A 24,501-nucleotide genomic window follows, 5' to 3' on the forward strand; every position below is an offset into this window, starting at 1 on the left:
TTGTGTCTTAATGTACTGTCAGCTCAAGGGAGGATATTTGCAACTGAATGTCCATATGAAATCAATGTAGATTTTCTCACTTGTTAAAGGCTTATTCCCCTCTCTAGAAAAAGTTGTTTAAAACAAAAACAAAACAACAACAAAACCCCTTGTGTCACGTCCACACTTACAAAGTCACTTAGTACTGACAGAAGAGGGGAGGCTTGTATCGTTAAACTACCTAATCGGTTTATCTAAACACGTATTTAAACAAATGACCCTAAAGATTCCAGACTTACTTTAGTTCTTCTGAGAAGCTCCCACTCAGGAAGTGTAAATTCAAGTAGCTGTTCCTTCCCTAGTAATAATCACGTGGAAACTCCTCACTGAATTAAAAAGTTAACTTTAAAAATTTTTCAAGCTAAGCGGTGGTGGTGCACGCCTGTAATCCCAGCACTCAGGGAGGCAGAGGCAGGCGGATTTCTGAGTTCGAGGCCAGCCTGGTCTACAGAGTGAGTTCCAGGACAGCCAGGGATGCACAGAGAAACCCTGTCTCGAAAAAACCAAAAAATGAATAAATAAATAAATAAATAAATAAATAAAAATAAAAATAAATAAAGTTCTTCAGGCTATTTTTTTCCCTTTCGGCTTGTTTACTTCTCATGTTTCTAGTTTTAAAAGGCCCTTTAAAAAAAAAAGTACTAAGTACGTGATCATAGAAAGCCACAAGGGAAATATTATCTAACAACTCTTAGCAATTTACACTGAATTATGCTAGCATTTTATAAAATGTTTTACCAGAAACATTATATCAATTTTAAAAGTCTATAGCAAGAACAGCTGAATGATGGATGATAGATAGATGAAGTGTACGTTTATACACCAGTTAGAGACTGACAGAGGTGGTAAGGTGAGCCTTGTGAAGAAAAAGCCAGACACTCATCAGGATGATACTGGTTCTGTGTCACTCTATACAAATCTGAACTCTTATTTGGTCTAATTTTATCTTCTTTATAAAGCACAAGTGCCTGGCTGCTGCTTCTTTGACATAAAACAATGGTTTTTTGTTTTTTTTTTTTTTTCCTTTCCTTATTCCTCACTGTGAAAGGCACTGACTGGCCCCTCATTTGTCATAGACAGCCCGAGGCAGCCCACAACTTGGAGGAAGGAGAGAAGCAAGAACAGATTCTAGACATCCAACTGGTCTAGACATTGGACGAGACATTTATTCTCTTGCATGTACAATTGGTCTCCAGTTGTTTCTCTTTAAGCTCTGAGTCCCATTAAGGCATGCCATCTTAATTAAAATGTAATCTCTGGTTTGAAAGTTAACATCAGAGAGGCAGTGCAGGGCAGCAGCAGGCTCTGATCCGTGCCTGCTGCTATGGGAATTATCTCCTGCCTTGCTTCCAAAGGGGAGGAGCATGTGTCTATGAATCTATATTAGTTTGTTACATCTGCCTGGCGATAGCTGTAACACAGATTCAAAAGAAACAATCACAAAAGAGGGAAATGGGGAAACATCGATGATGGGTTAATACAAGTGGGGAAATCATTGTAAGATCCAGATTGCAGCAGAATACATAAAATTATTTCTTATAGAAAGATCTGATTTTATAAATAAGAGCATATACCTATAATGATATACACCAAGGTTTCAATGCTGGTTTCTCTAGGAGATGCTAGTAAAGGGAGGCTCTTTTGTTCATTTGTTTTAGCCCTGGCTGGCCTAGAACATCCTATGTAGACCAGACTAACCTCAAATTGAGCCGTCCCTCTGCCTCCCAGTACTAGAATTGTAGGCTGTGTGCCACCATGTCTGGTTTACAGAGAAACTTTTACTTCTAACTTTAAAAAATTAATTAAAAAAATGTATGTGTATTTGAGTTTTGCCTACATGTATATCCTATACCGTATGTATGTTTGTACCCAATGAGACCAGAAGAGGCTGTTAGACAGCTTGAACCTGGAGTTACAGGTGGCTGTGAGCTGCTATGTGGGTGCTTGGAATCAAAGCCAGATCGTCTGAAAAAAAAAAAAAATCAGCAAGAGCTCTTAACGTCTCAGCCACTTCTCCAGACCCACTTCTAACATTTTAGACTAATTTTTTGACACTGAAAATAAATATATCTACAGTATAATATAATACAAAAACATAATACAAAAAAAAAAAGACTTTTGTATTAGAATGAGCAAAGGTACTGACTGGGTCAGTTTTGCAGCTGAGAAGACTTAACTGACAAAGTTCCTTGTCAGAGTCTCTATGTCACTGAAGTCCTCTTCTCAACTATCACCAATAAATGCCAAGAAAAGTTTGTGTAAAAAAAAATTGTCTTAAAACCTGAGGAAGAGAACTGTGCAGATTTCACACTAAGAGAGCACTGCGCCGAGGAGATGCTAAGCTTTTCAGCCTTCTAACGCTGCGACCCTTTAGTGCAGTTCCTCATGTCATGGTGACCTCCAACTGTAAAATTATTTCCGTTGCTACTTCATAACTGCAATTTTGCTACTCTTATGAATCGTAATGTAAAATCTGTATTCTCCGATGGTCTTTTGGGGATCATGACCCACAGGTTGAAAACTACTGTTCTAAGGGAAAAGTAGCTCAGGCAGGGTGATATGAAAGGGGGCCATCTCGGAATACACAATCCTGATGGCATAACAATCTGTGTAATGATATAGACAGGGAACTCATGCAATGGGGGTCGGAGTGTGTGTGTGACAGCTCATGTCCTCTGTAAGCTTGACTAAGCCATGGGATGCCCAGGAATTAGGTTAAAAACTGATTCTGGGTGTGTCTGAAACAGTAACATTTGAACGGATGGACTGACTACAGCAGATACACCCACATACTCCATCACACCACACAGACACACAGACACAGACACAGACACACAGACACACAGACACACACACACACACACACATACACACACACACCAGTGCTGAGGAATCCATACAAACTCTTGAGAGTCTGACAAGGCATAGGCAGCCTGGACTGAATTCCCTCTGCCTGTGTTGAGTTAGGAACATTGATTCTCTTCCTTCCTTACTTGGTTCACCCACAGATGCTCTCCTTTGCATCCGACCCTGCTGGGTACCAAGATGTAGCAGTGATAAAAACAGATAAGGACCTTCTGCCCTTAGAGCTTAGCTAGGTGAGTGGATGGATAGGCAAGAAACAAGAATAAAGTCAGACGACTCCTGGGAATGGGAATTACCTGGGATGTATTCCTAATGATTCCAGGTAATTTGTTTCCTAAAATAACGGTCCAACACTGTGAACTCAAGAACAGGCCATAGCTTTGAAAGGTGACCTTTATATATATATATATATATATATATATATATATATATATATATATAGAGAGAGAGAGAGAGATACCCTATCATCAACAAATAAAAGCATCAAAGAAGGGGAACCTGTAGCCTCCCTGTGATGAATGAGGAGGTTGTTTCAGGAAATATTGGTCAGGTCTCCTGACATAGTCTAGTTCTATACTAACCTGTGGAAACAGAATGTAAGCTATACACGCATTTTTAAATTACCTGGTAAACACATCTGAAAATGATAAAATGAATGAAGGAAATTTAATTTCAGTTCATGTAATTTTACCCTGAATATACAAAACATATTTTCAACATGTAACCATCACAGAATCTTATTGAGATATTATGCATTCTGTTTCTCAAGCTGTGCTTCAGTATGCACAGTGCTCCCACTGACGGGCATCTCCTTCCAGAACAGGCACATGTCATGGGCTTGGCAGCCACATGTCCCAGGCTCGGTAGCCATGTGGTTACTACTATATTAGGGAGGAAAGGTCTAAACTATAAATATATCCTTTTATAATACAAGCTAACTTTAGGTTCAACATCTATGTAAAATCTATTCTTAGGACTAGATTTATTTTTCATAAACAATTATCAAACTCAAGGCATTTGCCTAAAACTGCGAGGCAAGTGGCTCACGTAGAAAAAGAAAAAAATAAAGACTGAAAAAGAATTAAAGTCCATGCACGTCCCCTGAAGCCCACGCTTCTAAGGCCCTCAGACTCATTTTTCAAAGCCAAAAATAAATTATGTAATTAATCCAGTGTCATGAACAGAAACCTTCCAACAAATACTTCAGAGTTCATCAAGTCCTGGTCATTCTTTTTATAGATGAGAAGAATCCTTGCCAACCCTTGCACCCAGCAGCCGACTTCTGTCTGGATTGACAGTCAGTCCACCAGTTTTTAGCTAACATGGATACTACGATGTCCCCTGCAACTGCACAGCAAGTCATCAATGGCAAGTCACTCTCCAAAGGAAACTTCAGAGAATGCATCAGGTTGGATAGTGAAACGTCTTCAGAACATGACTAAGAAACCTTCTCAGCATCCTTCCCTGACCAGTAAAAAGAGACAAACAGCTGAACTCCTAGCACAGTTAAAACCACTGTAGCAGGGAGAATGGGTAAGAGTATCTGAAAATGTATGCTATGTTCTTCAGAGTCATTGGATTTGGGGACACAAGGCTCAGTGTGGTCTTTGTACTTAGTACTTAGGAGAGTACTAAGCTGGCAAACAGAACAGCCGTGCAAGAGGCCCACGGGTAGTCAGGCTCTATTTAGAGTCCTGAAAACTGTAGTGTGGATAATAAATTGATACCTTAAAATTCCAAACACATGGCAAATTTGATGGCTTGTTTTGAAACAGGGTCTCACTATGTTTGTCTGACTGACCCAGAACTTGCTCTATAGACCAGCCTGGCCTCAAACTCACAAAGATCAGACAAAAGTGTGTACCATCACGCCTGGCCCAGATGCTGAAATTTTAGCACAAGTTGGCCTTGGGTAAGATGTGAACAAAGCTAACACCAGAAGGAAGCAACCTTAAACATTTTTAAATTAAATAAAACATAGTAGCCAAAGCCACCCTGGCTTTAATATAAGTGAGTTGATGTTAAGGTTTATTGATGACTTTTTATTTATGGTCTCCAAGGAAACACACCTCAGCAGAAATCCATGAAGATATCTATGACCTTTCAGGAAGTTTAATTGAGGAAGAAAAACCCTCTCTGAATGTGGGCAGTATGTTTATAGGGTAGGATCCTGGACAGAATCTAAAGGAGGAGGCGGGAGGAAACGCTACTATCCCTCTCTCTGCTCTCTGACTGTGAACCCAATGACATCAGTTCCACACACTCCTACCACCAAGTTGTCACTGTCACAATAGACTCTATTCCTGCTTAAACTGCGGACTGAAGTAAATCCTCCACTCTTGAAGTCATTTGTCACATAATGAGAAAAGTAGTAACACAAGAGGACTAAAGAGTCAGTCAAACTAGTTGCCAAGACCAATTTCAGTTCACCCTCCTATTCAATGCAAGGTAACCCAGAGCAGGGTGGAGGTAGCAGAGACCCAGGGGGCTCCTGAGAAAGTTGCTGGGCTTACAGAGGCTCAAGCAAAGATGCGCTGTCTTTTGTTTTTGCCGGTACCAGAAAGGTCAAAAGGTAACATGTATTACTTTTTAGGTCTGTGAATGATTATAGAGACTTAAAATTACTGTAAGGGTGCCTGCGCAGTCACTTCTGAGCTGTATAATTTATGGGTCAGCAAGATGTCTCAGTGGGTAAAGGGGCTTGCAGCACAAGCCTGGAAACTTGAGTTTAATCCCTCAAACCCACATAAAGCTGGAGAGAACTAACTCCATAAGGTTGTTCTACACAATCCAGTACTCACTTGTATCATGTACACAGAAAATAACAAGCTGGGTAGTGGTAGCCCATGCCTTTGATCCCAGCACTCTGGGAGGCAGAGGCAGGCGGATTTCTGAGTTCGCGAGGCCAGCCTGGTCTACAGAGTGAGTTCCAGGACAGCCAGGGCTACAAAGAGAAACCCTGTCTCAGAAAAAAAAAGAAAGAAGAGAAAAGAAAAGAAGAGAAAAGAAAAGAAGAGAAAAAAGAAAGAAAAAAAGAAAGAAAGAAAGAAAGAAAGAAAGAAAGAAAGAAAGAAAGAAAGAAAGAAAGAAAAAGAAAGAAAGAAAGACAAACCAAGAGCCTCTACCTATGTAGACCAGATAGCCTCAAACTCACAGAGATAAGCCTTGCCTCTGCCTCACAGGCACTGGATTAAAGGAGCCTGCCACTACACCTGACTCACTTAATGACTGTTTAAAACAGAACATCAGCCCTCAGGCAAAAACATTTCAGATGCTACTTGGTCATGGATACTTTTCTCTGTGAAGCCATTCCAGAATGTTCTATGGAACACCCAAGGAAAAGGCCCTATCACGGCCTACCTGTGAAATAATCCTCTGCCTATTCTCCTTAGATACTCCGCAGCAAATTAACTCAAGGCTGATCAAAGGATTTCCTCTCAAGCAGGAGATCTGGATCTGTGCCCACGGCAGTGAAGGTACTTTTGCTTTGGCAAGCATGACCAAGGCTGGCCTCATCCACTGAGAAGATGCCTTAATCTAGAGAATTCCTTCCCTGAGCAAATGCTACCGAACAGTCGAGAGAAATGCTGGTGCAGGTTAGCATGCTCCTACACCAGATAATCCTGTTAGGAGACATGTCTTGAGAACATAATAGATATGCCAGTTAGAATCAGGGCCACTGTCATTTACTGTTCTATTTCTGACAGGAACAAAAGACTTAAGTAGCCATGTTGTGAGCAACTCTCTCTAATAAAATGTGTGGAATAGCAGCAATTTATACTCTAATGACAACTCATGATGGTAAAACTGTACACAAGCCAGAAGAGCTTTAAGAATTAATTTATACTCCCAAGATGGCTTTTCAGAATATTTAGGAGACAAACTATTTCTCTACTTGGAGCAAGGCTGAAAGCCTTGGATACAGAATTTTGTTATAAATCTCTCTCTCTCTCTCTCTCTCTCTCTCTCTCTCTCTCTCTCTCTCTCTCTCTCTCTCTCTCTCCAGTCAGGTGTCCAAGCAACTGGCCAGTGCTTTTCACAGATGTCTGGGAAGTTTTGTGGAAGTTGAGCTTGTAAAATGTTGGTCCAGTCTGACAAATGTGTCTCCTGAAGGCTGAAAACTCACATTTCCATAGACAACACTCTCTCTTCTCCACACACTTGGAGTGCGATTGCTGCTTAATCTGCTTCTATCAAACCTTCCTGCGTATGGAGGCCTGGGACACGGCTCAGTGGGTAAAGGAGCTTGCTGCTAAGCCTGAGCATCTGAGTTCGATCCCCGGGGACCCATAAGGTAGAAAGACAGACAACTCTGGTCTCCACCCATACTCCATGGCATATACATCCCCACCCCAACAAGTGCACACAAAATAAAGAGATAAAATATAACTTTAAAGTCCTCTTGAGTACTTTTCATGGCCATAGAGGTTTATTACTATGGTCGTTTTCTTTCTTTTCTTGGCAGTGTTTGAGGTAGAAGCCAGGGATTGCTGTCTGCTGGGCAACGGCTCATAACCTCAAGCCAGCATACTGAGTCTCAGATCCCAGTCTACCTCACTTAAGCCTCCCAGCAACTGCATGAGATAATTACTATAATCATTCTCATTTTACAGACGAGCAAACACACTTAGTTGCCTGAGGTCACTAGTTTATAGGTAACAGAGACAGGATTTGAATCCAGAGTCTCTCTGAACTTTCAAGTGTGGATCTGTGGAGTGTATCTGAGATGAGGCACGGCAACATTACATGAGTCACAGTACTGGGGTATTGATTGGGAAGCGTGGTAGCTTTTAGCTCCACCTCAGCTTGGCTTAAAAAACAAACAAACAAAAAGAAACAAACAAACAAGAGAACCTCTTCCCTACTAAGGGAGTGCGTTAGACTTCATCCTGCCTGTTTGTCATGTTCTTGATATGCGCCACTGACCCTGATCCCTCCTGGAACATCTGCTCTCCTCCTTGCTTCTGCTAATAACCTCCGGGACACCAGCCAGAGCAGCAACCACTGAGTCAGTGAGTAAAAGGAGCGAACAAACATGAAACAAAACCACAAACCCACTGCCGCCCCTGGCAACTTCAGGGGACTTGGTCCAGGAAACCCCACAGACACCAGTTCCTGCAGACGCTTTAGTCTCTCATACAACATATCAGAGTTTGCAAACAGCCTCCACATCAACTCCTATATCCTTCAAATAACCTCTAGACTGCTTGTAATGCCTGGCACAACGCCAGTGCTCTGTGGATTGTTATGCAGAGCACCAAGGCAAGAGCGCTTGTACACGTTCAGCAGGGTTGCAACTTTTGGGGCAGATATTTTTCTATCTGCTGTTAACTGAACCCACTGACGTGGAACCTGAGGCAGTGAGAAATCAAATTATACTTGGCATCAAAAACATTCATTTCCTAGCCAGGCGGGAATGTAATCCCAGCACTCTGGGAGGCAGAGGCAGGCAGATCTCTGAGTTTGAGGCCAGCCTGGTCTACAGAGTGAGTTCTAGAACAGCCAGGGCTACACAGAGGAACCCTGTCTTGAAAACAAAACAAAACAAGAACATTCGTTTCCAAATGATATTCTTACACCCTGGAGAGTATGCAAAGAACCTAGTAGGAGGCAATAGAAAATGTTGGCATTTCTATTCACATTTTAAACCTGAAATCAGGAAGACCTAGCTGGTCATAGTGGGGGTATGGGGAAGAGGACACTCCTCTAACCCCAGCGTAGGGGAGGTGGGAAGCAGGAGGATTAGCAGTTCAAGACCGACCTCTGCAACAGAAAATAAAAGAAAGGATAGAAAGGAAAGCATGAGAAAGAACCGCAGACTGTACCGTCACTTCCTTAACATCCTCGCTTGGTGCCAGCGGCCTCCGGCTCCAGGCACATCAGGATGCTATGTCTAGCACCTGAGGCAGCAGACACATTCTTCAAGCCACTCCTGCGGTTAGCTGTGGGACCCATGACTGTCTCTTGTGTACTGTACTAAAAATTGTATTTTCCTCCACAGGCCCGGTTGAGAAAGTACCTCCATAGATTCCATTCTCATTTTGACACGCACTGATATTTACGAAATGGATGAGCGAGTTGAAGTGAGCCCTGCAAGGAACTGCAAATAATTCTGGTCGCCATGCAAGCAGAGATAGGAAATAGCAGTGTTGACCTCACCTCATACATTCCTCTCAGATACATCATAATACTGGGCTGATCACATCTGACCAGAAGCTGGTGACAGGAAAAAGGCACAAAAGAGCCCGGATCGTATCAAAATGTAGACTCATAGTTCCTGTCCTTATCGATCGACGACCTTTGTATGAGTAAATGTTATCTGTGCCTTGGGAAACTGGCTAAAAGTATATTTATATGGTTTTAAATAACTATTTTTCTTAGTGGTTTATTAATAACTTAATTTTTTCACCAATCTAGAACTTTGCTACTCAAAACACGTTTGCAATGGAATAGCCTGGTCTCTACCTGGTCACTTATAAGAAACGCAGTCTTGGGCACCACCAAGCACTGAGCCGTGATTTTTTTTTTTTTTTTTTTACTTTAACACCCATCACCCATGGTTCACATGCACATTGCAGTTGCAGAGACACTGAAGTTTTAAAAGAAAAGCCTTGAGGAACATGAGTCCTGACAATTCAGGTCTTATCTATAAATCTAGCCAGTTTTTTTTTTCTTTTCTGTTGAACTTTTGAACCCCAAAGCTTATCATTTTAAATATATATTATAAACATCCTTCCACAAACACTATAAACGACCCGCATACGTCCCACATTCTGTTACGCAATCTCGGTCTAATGGCAGTGTTTTCTCATACTCCCTGCATACTTGAAATGAGCATCCCGGCCCCGACACCGCACGAACTCTGGCCACCCATGCCTTGTCCTTTGAGCCCCATCTCAACTTACTTTTGTTTGATCGTCCGCTTTAAACACGTAGCAGAGGCTCTGCTGGTGGGCCTCCTTAATAAGACAAGCAAAGTAGCTCGGGTCGTGACTGTTGTGAATCAATTTGTGCACACGCTGAGGCTTGCACTCAAAGATGCTGGAACAGATCAGCGGGTCCCACGGTTGACTTTTCTTCAGGTCGGGTTCGCACCGCAGTCCGGAGGGCGAAACCCAAAGGCGGACTTGCTTCGGCCCAGGCTCCTTTTTGGAGCACTGATCACTGAGTCTTCGTACCTCGGCTACCACCCACGGCAGCATGGGCATAGTGGTGAGAGAATGCACGGGTAAGGAGCCCACCAGCTGCAAGCGGAAGTCCACGGAGACCTCGTTAGGAAACGGATGCTTCCTGGCCGTGAATGTGATTGCCTCCATCCTGGGAGAGGTCTAGAGAGCCAGGAAAGCGTGCTACTATTTTCCTACTTTAAATGAAGTAATCTATTTCACATGCTTCTGAGGGCAGAATCCTGGGGGAGGAAAAAAAAAAAAACCAAGGCATTAGAATTTAATGATGCCACAGCGATAGCTACTTGCAGAGTTGTTATTCCAGAATTTAACAGTCTGAAACTGAAACCTAAGAAATGGACGTTCGTTTAAATGAACCCTGCCTAGAATGAGATTTCCTGAAATTGTATTACACCTACAATTAACCAGTTACACCAAAAAATGATGCAGCTGCCACACTCACTGTGGGACACTAAGACCCTTCTGGGGATCTGTTGGAGACTATGAGCCTCCTACTGTCAGGGTGCAGGAAAAAGCATGGTGCAGAGGGTGGGGCTAGAGAGATGGTTCAGAGGTTAGGAGCACTTGTTGCTCTGATGGAGGGCCTGAGCTTAGTTCCCAGCACCCACATGTTGGTTCAGAGCCATCTGTAACTCCAGTTCCCGGGGACCTGGTACCTCCTTCTCACCGTTACAGCGTTACAGGCACTGAGCACACAGATGCACATGCAAGCAAAATGCTCACACATAAAATGAATAAATCTAACACACACACACACACATACACACACACACCACATATATTAAGAGCACAGGAGGGCTGGAGAGATGGCTCAGTGGTTAAGAGTACTGACTCCTCTTCCAAAAGTCCTGAGTTCAAATCCCAGCAACCACATGGTGGCTCACAACCATCCATAATGAGATCTGATGCCCTCTTCTGGAATGTCTTAAGACAGCTACAGTGTACTCACATATAATAAATAAATAAATATTTTTTTTAAGTACAGAAGAAAATGAGATAGCTCTGACAGTTATAGTCTGTTGTACTACTTAAAAATCATGCCATAGGATTTTACTAAGACACTGGGCAGTGGTGGCGCACGCCTTTAATCCCTGCACTTGGGAGGCAGAGGCAGGCAGATTTCTGAGTTCGAGGCCAGCCTGGTCTACAGAGTGAGTTCCAGGACAGCCAGAGCTATACAGAGAAACCCTGTCTCGAACCACCCCCCCCAAAAAAAGGATTTTACTAAGACAATACAATTTGGTAGAGGTAATCCCCCCAAAAAGGAATCCTGTAAGGGAAAAAAGTTTCACCCATCCCTCTTTATAACAGTTGACCGAATCACTTATGACAATTTCTTTTTTTTTTAAGATTTATTTATTTATTATATGTAAGTACACTGTAGCTGTCTTCAGACACCCCAGAAGAGGGTGTCAGATCTCATTATGGATGGTTGTGAGCCATCATGTGGTTGCTGGGATTTGAACTCAGGACCTTCAGAAGAGCAGTCAGTGCTCTTAACCACTGAGCCATCTTTCCAGCCCCCTCTTATGACACTTTCAAACTGACTTTTTGAACAAAAACCTAGGACTTCTTTCATTCTAGGCCTACCACTGAGCTATAGTCCCAGGGCATACTCAAATCTTATTTAACTTTACTTGATTTTTGAGGCAAAGCTAGGGGGGTTTTCTTCTGTTTATTTTTTTAAGGTATATGAATGTTTTGCCTGAATATATGTATATGTACCACATTAAATATCCGGTACCCCAGGAGGCCAGAAAAGGGCGCAGAGTCCCCTGGGAACTAGAGTTATAGATGGTTATAGGTCTCATGTGGGTGCTGGATCCTCTGCAAGAGCAGACTGCTCTAACTACTGAGCCACCTCTCCAGCACTAAGAGGTGGTGTTTATTAAGATATTTTAATATAAATTTTAAGCACTAGCATCAGGAGAAAGAAAGGAGATGGAAAGACAGTGAGACATATCTGAGGACATGGGTGTGGGCTTGGCGAAGCAGAGCCCCCCATACTCAATATGTAAAGGGTCTTTCTGGAGTCTGTCTAGATCAGCAGTTCTCAACCTTCCTGATGCTGGGACATTTTAATGCAGTTCCTCATGCTGTGATGACCCCTACCCATAAAATTATTTTGTTGCTACCTCATAACTCTAATTTTGCTACTGTTATGAATCATAATGTAAATATCTGATACACAGGCTATATGATCCCCCAAATGGGTTGCTACATACAGGTTGAGAACTACAGGTATAGAGTGGTAGTTATGATACTTTGATTGGTGTGTAGGGGGAGGAATCTCAGTGTTTACCTACACTGAAGGTTCTCAGCCTCAACTGGTTTTTGATTTATCAATAAAGATGCTGTGGCCAATGGAAAGAAAGAGGCGGGACTTCCAGGTTCCCACAGGCTAGGAGAGAAGAAGAGACTACAGATACTTGAGGTAGAAACAAGACAGACTCAGAGCTACAGGGGAGATCTTCCAAAATGTAGGCAGAAAGGGAAAGTGGCCTGAAAGGGTCTTGGGCAGCAAGACCCATGGGCTTCACAGAAGGTAACCGGGCAACTAAGCTGAGGGAAGATTTAGAGGTGTTGAGGTAGGAGAGAAGGTAAGGGCACGCTAGCCATGGCGCTAGCCATGGGAGACTTAGAAGAGCCCAGCCACAGAACCAATAAGCCAGTTTTAAAATGAGCCCATGTGGGGGGGTGTCTTTTATCCATGGATCTGAGATAGCTCCTGGGTGGGTGTGTGCATGCAACCAGCCAGGAACACAAAGCAGTGTAGACAAAACTACACGCTACACCCCGGAGAAGCTCAGACTCACAAACTGATACTCTATTAGCATATCCTTGGTACTTACCACGTGCTAAACACCAAGGCAAAGATCAGTTTGCTTCATGCACTGAAAGCTCACACTTTAACCTTTGCCACTCTACCAATAGATGTCAATGGTATCTTTTCCAAACTCAAAACTCTCTTGATTCACTTCCTTAATATTTCATCAGCATCTACCCTGGATGAATCTTACAGCTCATCCCAGGGGATGGCAAAAGCCTTTTGTGCTAATTGCCAATAGCACCTCAAACTCTATTCATCTCTACCCTGACCCAGCCTTGAGTCTATCCATGCCTCCTTGTAGAGTTCTGACCGACACAGGAGAATCTCCATGAAGGGACTGTACCTGTCCTCTTCACTCTGACTCCCCACTCCCTGACACAGAGTAGGGCCTCCTCAAGGATATTTTCAACTCCCTGACACTGAGTCTGACACAGAGTGGGACCTCGTGGGTACCTTAAAGTACGAGAGTATCATCTCCTGTCCTCAAAGACTTGACATTGAAGGATGAGAAGAACGGGCACTTTTCCTTGACTTTGAACCACTCTCAGCCTCAAGTCTTCCTTTTCATTTTCTCACACAAATCTCTCCCAGATATTTCCTCTTGCTGCCTTCTCTCCCTGTCACCCATCCATTTCTGCTTGCATCCTCACCTGCACTGGAATGACACTGAAACTGCATGGGTTAAAGCCACTCAGGTCTTCCAGGTTGTGAAATCCAGAGACAGCAAAGTAGTCCTTCCGCTGCCTTGCTCCCTTGAGTGGATTTTCCAGGCAGGCCACGCCTCTCTTCTTCTTCTCTTCTTTTCCCATTATCATACATCTTGTGGACACATGGGTTTGTGTGTGTGTGTGTGTGTCACTGAACGTAGGTGGCCGGGAGTGTACATGGAGGACAGATGTTGATGTTGACAATCATTTCCCAGCAGTGCTCCAGCTTATTCATCTAGGTAAGGTCTCTCAATCAAGCCCAGAGCTTCCCAATATAGCTAGCTTCATAACCAGCTTGTGTTGCTATATTTTTCCAACCCAATTACCCAGTAAAAGAAATCTCAACTCAATCAGTAACAATACAAGCTATAAGCCTAGATTGGGCAGATCTCCCACTACACTACTCTATTTCCATCTATGTTATCCCATATAACTTGTGGTTTCTCTCGGCCAGTAACTTCTCTCTCTGCTGTCTCTCATCAATCCTCCATAGCTCCTCCCCCTTCCCTATGCTTATTTTCTCCTCCCCCAAACTCTCAGCTCCTTCCCCTTCCTCCTGCCCAATCATTGGCTCAAGCTTTTATTTGAAAAGTTAAAGTAGGGAGAAGGTTCACGAGGCAACTCCTAGTCTGCATTAGCATCAAAATACAAGCCCAGGGCTATCCACAACAGCTTGCTCTGAGTATCCTCCGTCTCTGACCTTCCCAGGCTGTGATTACAGGTAATTACTTGTTTAGCCAGCATGTGGGAGGGTTCTGGTGATCATAACTCTGGTCTGCACGTTTGCATGGTGAGAGCTTACCTGACCATCTCCCAGCCTTTGCACATTCCCCTTCTTGAGACTCTTCTGGCTCCCGCCTTACCTGCGAGTTTATTTGAAGGCCCCCAACATCTAACCCTACTCTCTCCCCTTATTACACCTGCTTTTTCTTTAGACAATATTATCTTTTGGTGCCAACAAAGACCCTCAAATACTCACATTACTGGCAATTTTACACAACGCTATGTGTTGTCTTGAGGTGACACTTATGAACCAGGAGATCAAAGTTCTTGAAGAGCTTGTCACAAAGTGACACGGAAGTGACACAGAAAAGTTTGCATCTGGTCCTGGAAGCCATCCTCTTGACTACTAACCCACACATAAAATGAGCTGACCACAGACACTCTAATCATTTCCAGATAGTTTTTTTTTTTCTCACAGATTCTTCTGAGTTCAAGATCAGCCATTGGTCCGTCTATCTCATCTTCTTTGCTGATAAGCAGCTCAGCCTGACTGTAGCTGTTTTACAATTCAGTCTCAGTCTCTCTTCCCAGGACGTCTCCACCTGCATCCCACCCAAGAGCATCACTGTCCATTTACCCTGTTCACTGCTTTCCACCCCTAAAGCAAACTCCTGAGACAACCAACTTAGAACAAGCAAAGCTTTGCTTTGACTTAAGACTGCAGACCTTCAGACAGACGTTGGCTGTGTTGTTATTCTTAAGTGAATGGTGCCCTTCAGGCAGGAAGGTGTGACAACTACACCACTTAATTCACACAAACAAAAGAGAGAACAAGGAAGGGCCTGGGGTTCCACCATCTCCTTCAAGGGCACAGTCTTAAGTAACTTAGAGACACCAGACACCCACCCCCCCCCCCAACACACACACACAAAGCTCACCTCTTAAAGTCCTATTGTCTCCCAGGAGTGGCTTCTCAAAGACAAAGCTTTTACCATGTGGATCTCCTGACAGCATAACGGATGGATATGACAACACTGGCTTCAGGCTCTGAGGTCCCTCCCCCATCCCATCAGTCCTGACTCTACCATATAAATATATCTGACCTTTCCCTCCCTAGAGAACGCTTCTGCTATTCCACCAGTCATCAAGGCCATGAGCTCTACACATGAACATTCTCTTGGACTCCCCCGCCTTATAGTCCCTCTAATGCCTTCTTCCACACACTTTTTGGCTCTTAAGATAGAGAACCAGCCACAGTCACCATCTAAGATGTGGTGTCTCATGGCCTGATGCCACAGTACATGCTGTTCCATTCCCCTCTCTGGACCATCAGACCTATCACTGACGGAAGGGGCCACACAGATGTGTGTGAGTGTGTGCATGTGAATGCACTTGTAGCTGACAAACAAGCCTCCACAGTTAAACTGCTGAGGGAAGATTCCAGCATGGAAAGTAAAGAACCAACAACAATGACCAGAGTCACTGATGCTAATTTCCCATCTTCCACGAGCCAGATGACACCCGTCACAGCGAATTTCAGGAAAAGAAGCTGGGCTTAGGAAACTGCATTATGGAGAGGAGTGTATCCACCTTGCACCAGAGGAAGTCACTATTTCTATCAACTGTAGATGTTTATGGCAGAAACATGATGAGACGTGTAGGGGCCCCTGCTCAGGAGATGTGGAGAAACTTAGAGACCCACAGAGAAGAAGCATCTCTCCACCAGCCCCGCCCTCATCCTTTCATTCCAGCCTAAATATTTGCATCACTGCTGAAGCAACCTCAGGCTCTTTCTTCCTAGTAACTCAGAGCCAGGAGCAGCGTGTCCTTTGACTGAACTCTGAGCCCTGTCATTGCGTTTATTTTAAGAGTCCGAATAGGCATCCTTCAACAGGCTTGTAAGCTTTATAAACTGTTAAAGCTTGGGGTTAGAAAAAAAATCAATATTTAAATTTTAAACCTTTTCTAAGATAGAAATGAAGTCTGTTCTTTACTCCATTTTTCCCATACTTCATATATATGAGCATACACATATATACTCATGTATTCTAAAAGTAACACTTTGTATTTTGAACATGGCTTAGAGCTAACTTTCAAGATTTATTTTTGATATTTCTAACTATGTGTATGTGTTCATGAGTGCAGAGGCCCTTGGAGGTCAAAGGTATCGGGTCTCCGGAGCTGGAGTTACAGGCAGTTGTGAGTCACCCAAAGTAGGTGTTGGAAATCAAGCTCCGGTCTTCTTAAAGTGGTATGCACTCTTAACGGGGGGGGGGGGGGGGGGGGGGGGGAACCTCTCAAGCCTCAGTGCTACAGGTTGGCTTTTTTTTAAATTTATTTTTAATATTCAAACCTCCAACAATAAAGCAATATATTATTTCATGCCTGAAAATATTTTATGAAAGTTGGAGTCTCTCCCTCTCATCCTCTCCTCTAGTCTACAGTTTTCATGTAACAGAAAGCCTTAAAAGTTCATCTACTCCAGTAAATTCTATTCTCTCCCCCCTTACAGGTAAAAGCCTGGCTTGATATCCAGTCCTGTAACTGAATCTGCTTTAAGTTCTAACCGTTGACAGCTGCTAATCCCAAGAAGCGTTTAGAGAAACTCTAGAATTAGCACAAAGGGCAGACCTGAGATCTATCAATTATTTTAGGTAATGCACTTATAAATCAGGTGGCAACAAGCAGGACAAAATCCCTCTCTGCTCTCTTGTCATTTCAGTCCCCCAGTGAACACTCACTCATCAAATTAGTTCTGCCATTTTATTGGCAAAAGCATGTGAATGCTTTGAGTGCTTTACGTCCCAACCACCTGCGTGGGATCTGGCGAAAGCAGTTAGACCTTAATACTACTTAGGAAAAGAACCAAACTGAAGCTCAATAATATCACACGTAATTATTTCTGTACTGGCTGCTTTTGTGTGTCAACTTGACACAGGCTGGAGTTATCACAGAGAAAAGAGCATCACTTGAGGAAATGCCTCCATGTGATCCAGCTGTAAGGCATTTTCTCAATTAGTGATCAAGGGTGAAGGGCCCCTTGTGGGTGGGGCCATCCCTGGGCTGGTAGTCTTGGGTTCTATAAGAAAGCAAGCTGAGCAAGCCAGGGGAAGCAAGCCAGTAAGAAACATCCCTCCATGGCCTCTGCATCAGTTCCTGCTTCCTGGCCTGCTTGAGTTCACAGCAACACAGGTTGGCCAACTCTGGCTACCATGACAATCTAGTATTTCTTGAGCGCATGATCCAGAATGGAGTCTTCCCCCTTCAGTTGCTTCTGCTTGATATTTTGTTGAAGCAACAAGAAAAGTAACTAACGCAATGAGATTCAGGACAACTTAGGCTAGGTAAATAAGTCATATTACTTTTCAATCAAAAGTGTCATGAAATAAATGAAATATTCCATAATATTAGCAAATTACCGCATCGTTTTCAGGACTATCTCAAGTCACCTCACTTTTAGGAGTGAACATTTTGCATTTTAAACTCCCATGTGAACCACCTATTGTGAGGTCCCCTCTGTCTTGTACCCATAGGACTAAACCTGTTCTAGGCTCTTGTTAGTAAAGTCGTGTGTGTACAAGCCTGAACCTCCCAGATAACCTTTAAACACAGCCACCCAAACACAAGACCATGCCTTTCCAGAACCCTTTCAGCAATCCTGTTGAGGAGACCTGCTACCCCTGAAAGAATGCACTTAGCATCATAAAACTTTAAAGCAAGTCAGGTCCTTTTACACCATTTAGGAACTTCCCTCATATATGAAAGAAAGTGAGTAGGTTCTAGAGAAATGGCTTGTCTAAATTAAGTGACAGATTTGGGACAGTCCAAGCCCCTGGCTCCTATCCGCAAGCTGGAAAGAACCTCGATTTCCCCCATGAGAATACTTTCAAGAGCGAAGTTAAAAAAGCAAGTCTCTTAACTTCTCCAAATCTGAAGTTTATTCTTATAGAGGAATAAAATAAGATCATCTCCAAGTTTCTTCTGTTTCTAAAAATCTGGTGACTAGAAATTTCCATAATGCAGGATACCAAATGTCCTCCACATTCTGTGAGCATATAAAGCTGCTTCGATTTAAGAACAAAAACGTGGGGAAAGTCCATGAAGGCTAAGAACGGGAGAAACTGGGGCTCAGGAGCCGTGCAGTGGGAACCCTTGTTCTTCCGGGCTCCACAGCCCCCCCCCCCACCCCAGCAAACCACAGAGGGTAGGATAGAACTTTTCAATAGCTGGCCTGGGCAGTTTCAGCTGTCACCGAATGCTGGCAGAAGGGTACCACAGCTCGATGTGGTTTGGGTGGATGCCCTAGGTCATGTGTGAGGAGCCTGGCACTCAAAGTGGTGGCATTAAAAAGGGATGGAACCTTTAAGAGGTAGGGCCTAGTGTCGGGTGGTCGGATCGAGCCCCCCCTCATGAAGAGATAAATACTCCTCTCTGGTGACTTACTTCTGCAAGAATATATTAGTTCTCACAAAAGGGATCTGGTCCGTCTTCACTCAAGACTGCTACTTCTCACACATCCTCAACCTTGTGATGCTGTCCACTGTGTTATGTCACAGTCAGTGTGCCCTTACCATATGTCTGTTCCTTGACGCCCCAGTTTGACACCCTAGTTTTGTTGCTGTGGTAAGACATTGACCAAAAGCAATTTTGAGGGGGAAAGGGTTTACTTGGCTTACACTTCAATATCACAATCCACTAATGAGGGCAGGCAGGACAAGAGCCTAGAAGGAACCTGGAAGCAGGAATTGAAGCCAAGACCATGGAGGAATACTGCTTATTGGCTTGCATGCCATGGCCTGCTCAGCTTGATTTAGTATGCAACCTACAACCACCTGAGTAGGGATAATACCACCCACAGTGGGCTGTGCCCACCCACATCAATCAGCAAATAAGAAAATGTCCCACATGCCCACAAGCCAAACTGATGGTTACAGTTCCTGAACCAAGAGTCACTCTTCTCAGGTGATTCTTAGTTTGTGTCAAGTTGATAAAACTAACAGCACGTAGGGCATTTGGGATCTCCTCACCAGAAACGTAAGCCACATAGGCTTTCCCCCCTTGTAAAATGTATCCAGCCAGCAGGGAATGCTGGTGCATGCCTTTACTTTTAGCACTTGGGAGGTAGAGGCAGGTGGATCTCTGTGAGTTCAAGGCCAGCCTGGTCTACATAGTGAGTTTCTGGACAGAAGGGCTACACCCTGAGTCCCTGTCTTGAACATCAAAATTTCCGGCCTCAGGTATATTAGTTTGCAGTGACACACAGAAAAGATTAAGACAAAAGAGAAAGAGTCAGAGAAAAGAGGGGGGCCTCTAGTTCCCAACCAGGTTAGGAAATAGCCAACATCAATTAGCTGCTGGGGGACCTCGGGAGAAGCCGGAAGTTTCCTGAGGGCCACTCTGTTCCTATGAGTCAGTGCTTTAATCAAGTGGGTCTGAGCAGATTGCAACCTTGTACTCCGGTCTCACAAGTATGACCACTGCTTACACACAGTATGACCACTGCTTACACACAGTGTGACCACTGCTTACACACAGTGTGACCACTGCGCAAGAACATGCCTGTCACTTCTCCCTGCTCCAGCCAGGGCAGTGATCAGATAGAGATGATCCTTGCAGAGGTGGACATGGAGTTACAGAAGCCAGTGAAAGGTCCCAACCTTTTCTTCACCTTGAATGCTCAGAGTCGGGGTGTGCCTCCCTAACTTGACAAGTCGAGCGATGGAAGTCACATTTTGGAATGGCTTCTTATGTAAGTCAGCGCTAATTCAAGCCAGTCCTGGAGCCTGTGGCACCTGCTTCCTGTATTATCTCACACTTTGATCTACAGGTTGTGAGCAGTAATCCTCCCTCCTGCCTGGCTGCTCTGAGTAATAACAGTCCGCACAAAACAGTGCTGTGCATCTATACTTAACTCACAGCCACCAGAGACAGCTGAGTGAAGGAACCGTGAGGGCACTTGGCCAAGGTCAAACACTTAAGTACAGGATCGGGATTTGAACCTGGCTCTTTTGGCTCTTGGGTTTGTGCTTACCCTTCACTACTGAAGGGACACTTGTAGCTAACCACCTCTCAGGCATTTGAGGCAGATGCCCACAACTGAGGGGCCTCAACTTTATCTTCCCATTTCACAGAAGGGATGAGCTCCCTAATAAATGGTGAAGGTAAGATTTGAATCCCAACCTGTCTTGTGTACAACTCTTGATCTTCTCACTCAAACAGTATCGCTACCCCCCTCAAGCACCTTTCTAATTAGGGTGGCTGGTTTGTTCTACCTAAAATTTCCACAGCCTTAGAAATTCAAGCTTAATGTCAGAGATAAAATATAAAGTAAATAAACATGATAATAAATAGCAGTAATCTTAACTAGGTTCCAGGCCTGTTTTAAGTATGCTAAGTGTTTATGCTCATAGATTATGACTAGTCCAAAAATACTGTCTTGCTTGGGAAGTAAAGATTTACTTATTCCACATAATATTTGCTTTGGTATTATGTTTTTATTTTTATCCTAGGTATTGAACCCAAGGCCTCATCCACACTAGGCAAACACCCCAACTCTGGGCTGTATCCCCAGGCCCCTTTGCTTTTCATTTTAGACAGAATATTTGCTAGGCTGGCTTCCAACTCTCCATCCTCCAGTCTCAGCTTCTACAGTAGCTGGAATTGCAGGTATGTACCACCCGGTTAAAAAATGAATAATGAGTCAGACGGTGGTGGCACACGCCTTTAATCCCAGCACTTGGGAGGCAGAGGCAGGCGGATTTCTGAGTTTGAGGCCAGCCTGGTCTACAGAGTGAGTTCCAGGACAGCCAGAACTATACAGAGAAACAAAACAAAAGAGAAAGAAATCAATAATGATTTGCTGAAGTTAAAAGAACTTGTTATCTTTGGGTGGGGTTAGTTTGGTTTGGAATGGGGTGGGGTTAAGGCTAGAATTGTCAGTAATCAAGGAAGACCACAAACTCACTACAGAGCCAAAATTGACCTTGATCCTCCTAGGCCTCTTCCTCCCAGAGTACTAGGGATTACAGGTACAACATACCCACGGATAGGTAATATCCTGTAAGAGAGAACTGGCTGCTCTTAGATGGTAACATCAAACTCAGTATTAATTATATTTATTAGTACTAAGACTTTTTCCCACAATCTTCTTGATCTTATTAAAGCCTAAGTATTAGGATTATTTCATGCAATCTAAAACTTTCCTATATATTTGCAGTCTGAGAAATGATTCACTGCCTTTAGATCTATGAACCAATCAAATTGACTAAAAAATATCAAAACCCTTGACCGTGGAAACCAAGTCTTTTGTGAAGAATCTTCTTTTAAAATATTTTTCATTGACTATAGGGTTGAGGAGGAAGAAGGGGGTGGGGGCGGGCTAGATATCAAAGCAGCATGCACAGGAGCAGCTCTGAAGACAAAGTCCTTTCATTAGCTCCTGGGATGTGAATCCTGCACGCCCTGGTTGCTGCTGGAGCCTTTTGGTCACTTTAATAAACAGATTATGCTTCTCCAAGTTTAATGTCCAAGAACAGAACAGAACAGGCCTGATGAGGCTGGAAGACAGATCAAGTACTGGGATTACCTCAGTCGTTAAACTTGAGAAGGGCAGTAAAGCAGACAGAGAAAGGGCAGGGCAAAATAACTCTCTCTCTCTCTCTCTCTCTCTCTCTCTCTCTCTCTCTCTCTCTCACTCACACACACACACACACACACACACACACGCAGAGGTCCCCACATGAACAATCAGTGTTTTAAGTTTTCTTGAGAATATAGAAACTTTGGGCACTAGGGCCTCCCGGGACGGGGCGATTCTGTTAAGTTTTCATTTGCTGAGATAAAAGAGAAGCGTATTTAAAACAGCACTCTGCAAGCATCCTTGTTGTCTTCCTTGTCCCCCTTTCTATCTAGCTGTTGCAGGAGGGGCATTAGGTAGTCCTTCTCTACAGACACATCCTAGAAAATCATGGGCCACAAAGTACTTCCCACCAACACCTGGCCCTGCACCTTGGCCGTGGGCTTCCTAGTCCAAGGTCTTCTGGGAATGAAGGATCAGAGATTAACAAAGGCTAGACAGTGAAGGGCCAGGGGACAGTCGGTAAACCTCCAGCCACCCACCTCCAGATTTCCTCAGGTACTGGGACAAAGCTGGTCTTATATGTCAGAAGCATGACCAGGGAACCCTCTAGCTCTCCAGGGGACAAAAAGGGTAGGTTGTGGCAGGGAGCCCCACTGCAAAGCTCTCCTTTGGAGAGAATAAGTCATAACTACAGCAATGCTTCCCCCCTTCTACTGGTTTATAAATGACTCAACAAATCCACCCCGCCCCCAAAAGCATCTCTTTTAAAGGTCTGCTGATTTTAGGCTGTCCATTGTACCACCATTGCTCCCTTGGCCATCAGTTAATACATGCAGGGACCGTCTAACTCACTGGTGTGTCTACCCTTTAGTAGCTCATGGCACATCAATGGTTACTTACAGATAAACTTAGAGTTGGTCCCTATAACTTCATAGGATCACACATTAAAAACAGGCACATCGGAGGCCCAGCTTCCCATTTCTAACAGGTTTGCAAAGCAAGTGCCTTTGCACTTTCCCTGCCTCTTCCTGATTCCTTAAGAAAGTCCTCTGGGTGCCCAGGGACAAACTGATTCTGCAGAAGGGGAGCCCAGGTGAATGCTGAGAAAAGAGAAGAGAACTCGCCTGCCTAGGCGGCAAGCTCTCAGGCAAGTGCAAAGGTAGCCAGCCATGAAAAGTGGCAGCAAGGCCCATCCCTACCACTGGGTACAGCTGCCCCTGCCCGCTCCTTCTCCCATCGCGCCCCTCCCACCTTGAGCCGGCTCCACAAGCGACAAAGCCCAAGTGTGGCCATTCTTCAACTCACAGGAATCCCACTTCACATCTTGGGGCCTTAACCGGAGCTCTCTTATCAATGTAGATGCAATATGCAAAAAGTTTACAAGTTTAGACTTGTAGAGACAGCAGAGTTTCCTGGGTGTGGCCCATTTAAATTAGGTCATTCAACAACACCTGATTTTAAATAGAAGAACACTTGCAGTCACAGAGGGGACTAAGGAGAGGTGTGTACGTAGGAGATGAAAGCCTGCCACCAGCAATACCAGGGCGCTGTAGACGTTTGCTGAGAGGAACAATCATCGCTTTCAATTTCTTTTCCTTTTTAAGCAACTTCCGGAGAACAAGCTATTTAAAATAAAATCACAACCGGGAACGCCACACCTAGGTGGATTTCAAACAAAACGACACAGCTTTTAGAAAAGTAGAGAACAGCAACCTGTGAAGTTGGAGCGAGCCTCTTACTCGCGTAGCAACCCGGAAGCTGCTAGGAAACAATTAAGCCGGGTTTCAAAATGACCAGCACAGGATGTGCCCATAGAAAGAAATGTTGCGTGCCCCGAGAAGCTGCCAAAGTTACCGCTGCAAAGTACCCTGAACTTTCAAAAGGTGGCCTGGGGTCACTCTGACCGGCCTCGTCCAAGCAGAATGCAAGGATGGATTACAAACACTTGCGTCCGGGTGATATTTGGCGGGAGGGAGGGGGAGGCGGGTATGCGAGGAAGAGGAGCAGGGGACCTGAGCACCCTTAGTCGCAGCGCAGAAAGCATCAAGGTTTCGGTTCCCTCCAAGCAGATGACAACAAGGTAGCTCTGAAATCCTGCTTCTTCCCCCTCCCCCACCAGAGCACCCCTAGAGACCCGACAGCAACGCCCTTGGGTGGCGGGACCGCACCTTCTCTGCAGCAAGGGAGCTCAGGGGCGTGCAGGAGGTGGAGGGCTGCCCCGCACCCTAAGGACCCAAGGTGGAACCTACCGGTGGGGTGGCAAGCTCAGAACTCCGGGCTGAGCTGGGGCGCGCAGGTGCTCCCGGGCACCCAGAAGATGGCCCGGGCGGGCGGGGCGTCCATGGTCCTCAGCAGGCAGCGCTTTTGGCGCCCCACGCTGTTGGGGTGGGGACCGCTCCACAATCTCCGCTTCTCTTTCGGGTTGAAGAGACGGCGGGACCGAGGTGGCTTGCAGCAACAGGCACCGCGGTGTGGCCGGCGGCGGCGACAGCAGCTGAGGAGGAGGAGGAGGTGTCTGCGCGCGGCTCGCTCGCGTTTCCTCCTCCCGGGCTGGGCGAGCGCGGGGGAAGC

The 24,501-nt window shown here is 44.6% G+C and overlaps 1 protein-coding gene across 1 annotated transcript in view; it reads right to left on the reverse strand.

The window, feature by feature from the left end:
• Window positions 1-24,501, reverse strand: part of Tbc1d1 (TBC1 domain family member 1) — a 190,595-nt gene extending 166,094 nt beyond the window's left edge. Inside the window, exons 1-2 of the mRNA XM_052199412.1 lie at window positions 24,180-24,501; window positions 9,810-10,312 (exon numbers count right to left, since the gene is read on the reverse strand). Coding sequence (XP_052055372.1) covers window positions 9,810-10,220 — 411 coding nt within the window. The 5' untranslated portion in view covers window positions 10,221-10,312; window positions 24,180-24,501. The remainder of the gene's footprint in view (window positions 1-9,809; window positions 10,313-24,179) is intronic.

This window comes from Apodemus sylvaticus, chromosome 11 (genome assembly GCF_947179515.1).
Source record: "Apodemus sylvaticus chromosome 11, mApoSyl1.1, whole genome shotgun sequence".
Classification (NCBI taxonomy): Eukaryota; Metazoa; Chordata; class Mammalia; order Rodentia; family Muridae; genus Apodemus; species Apodemus sylvaticus.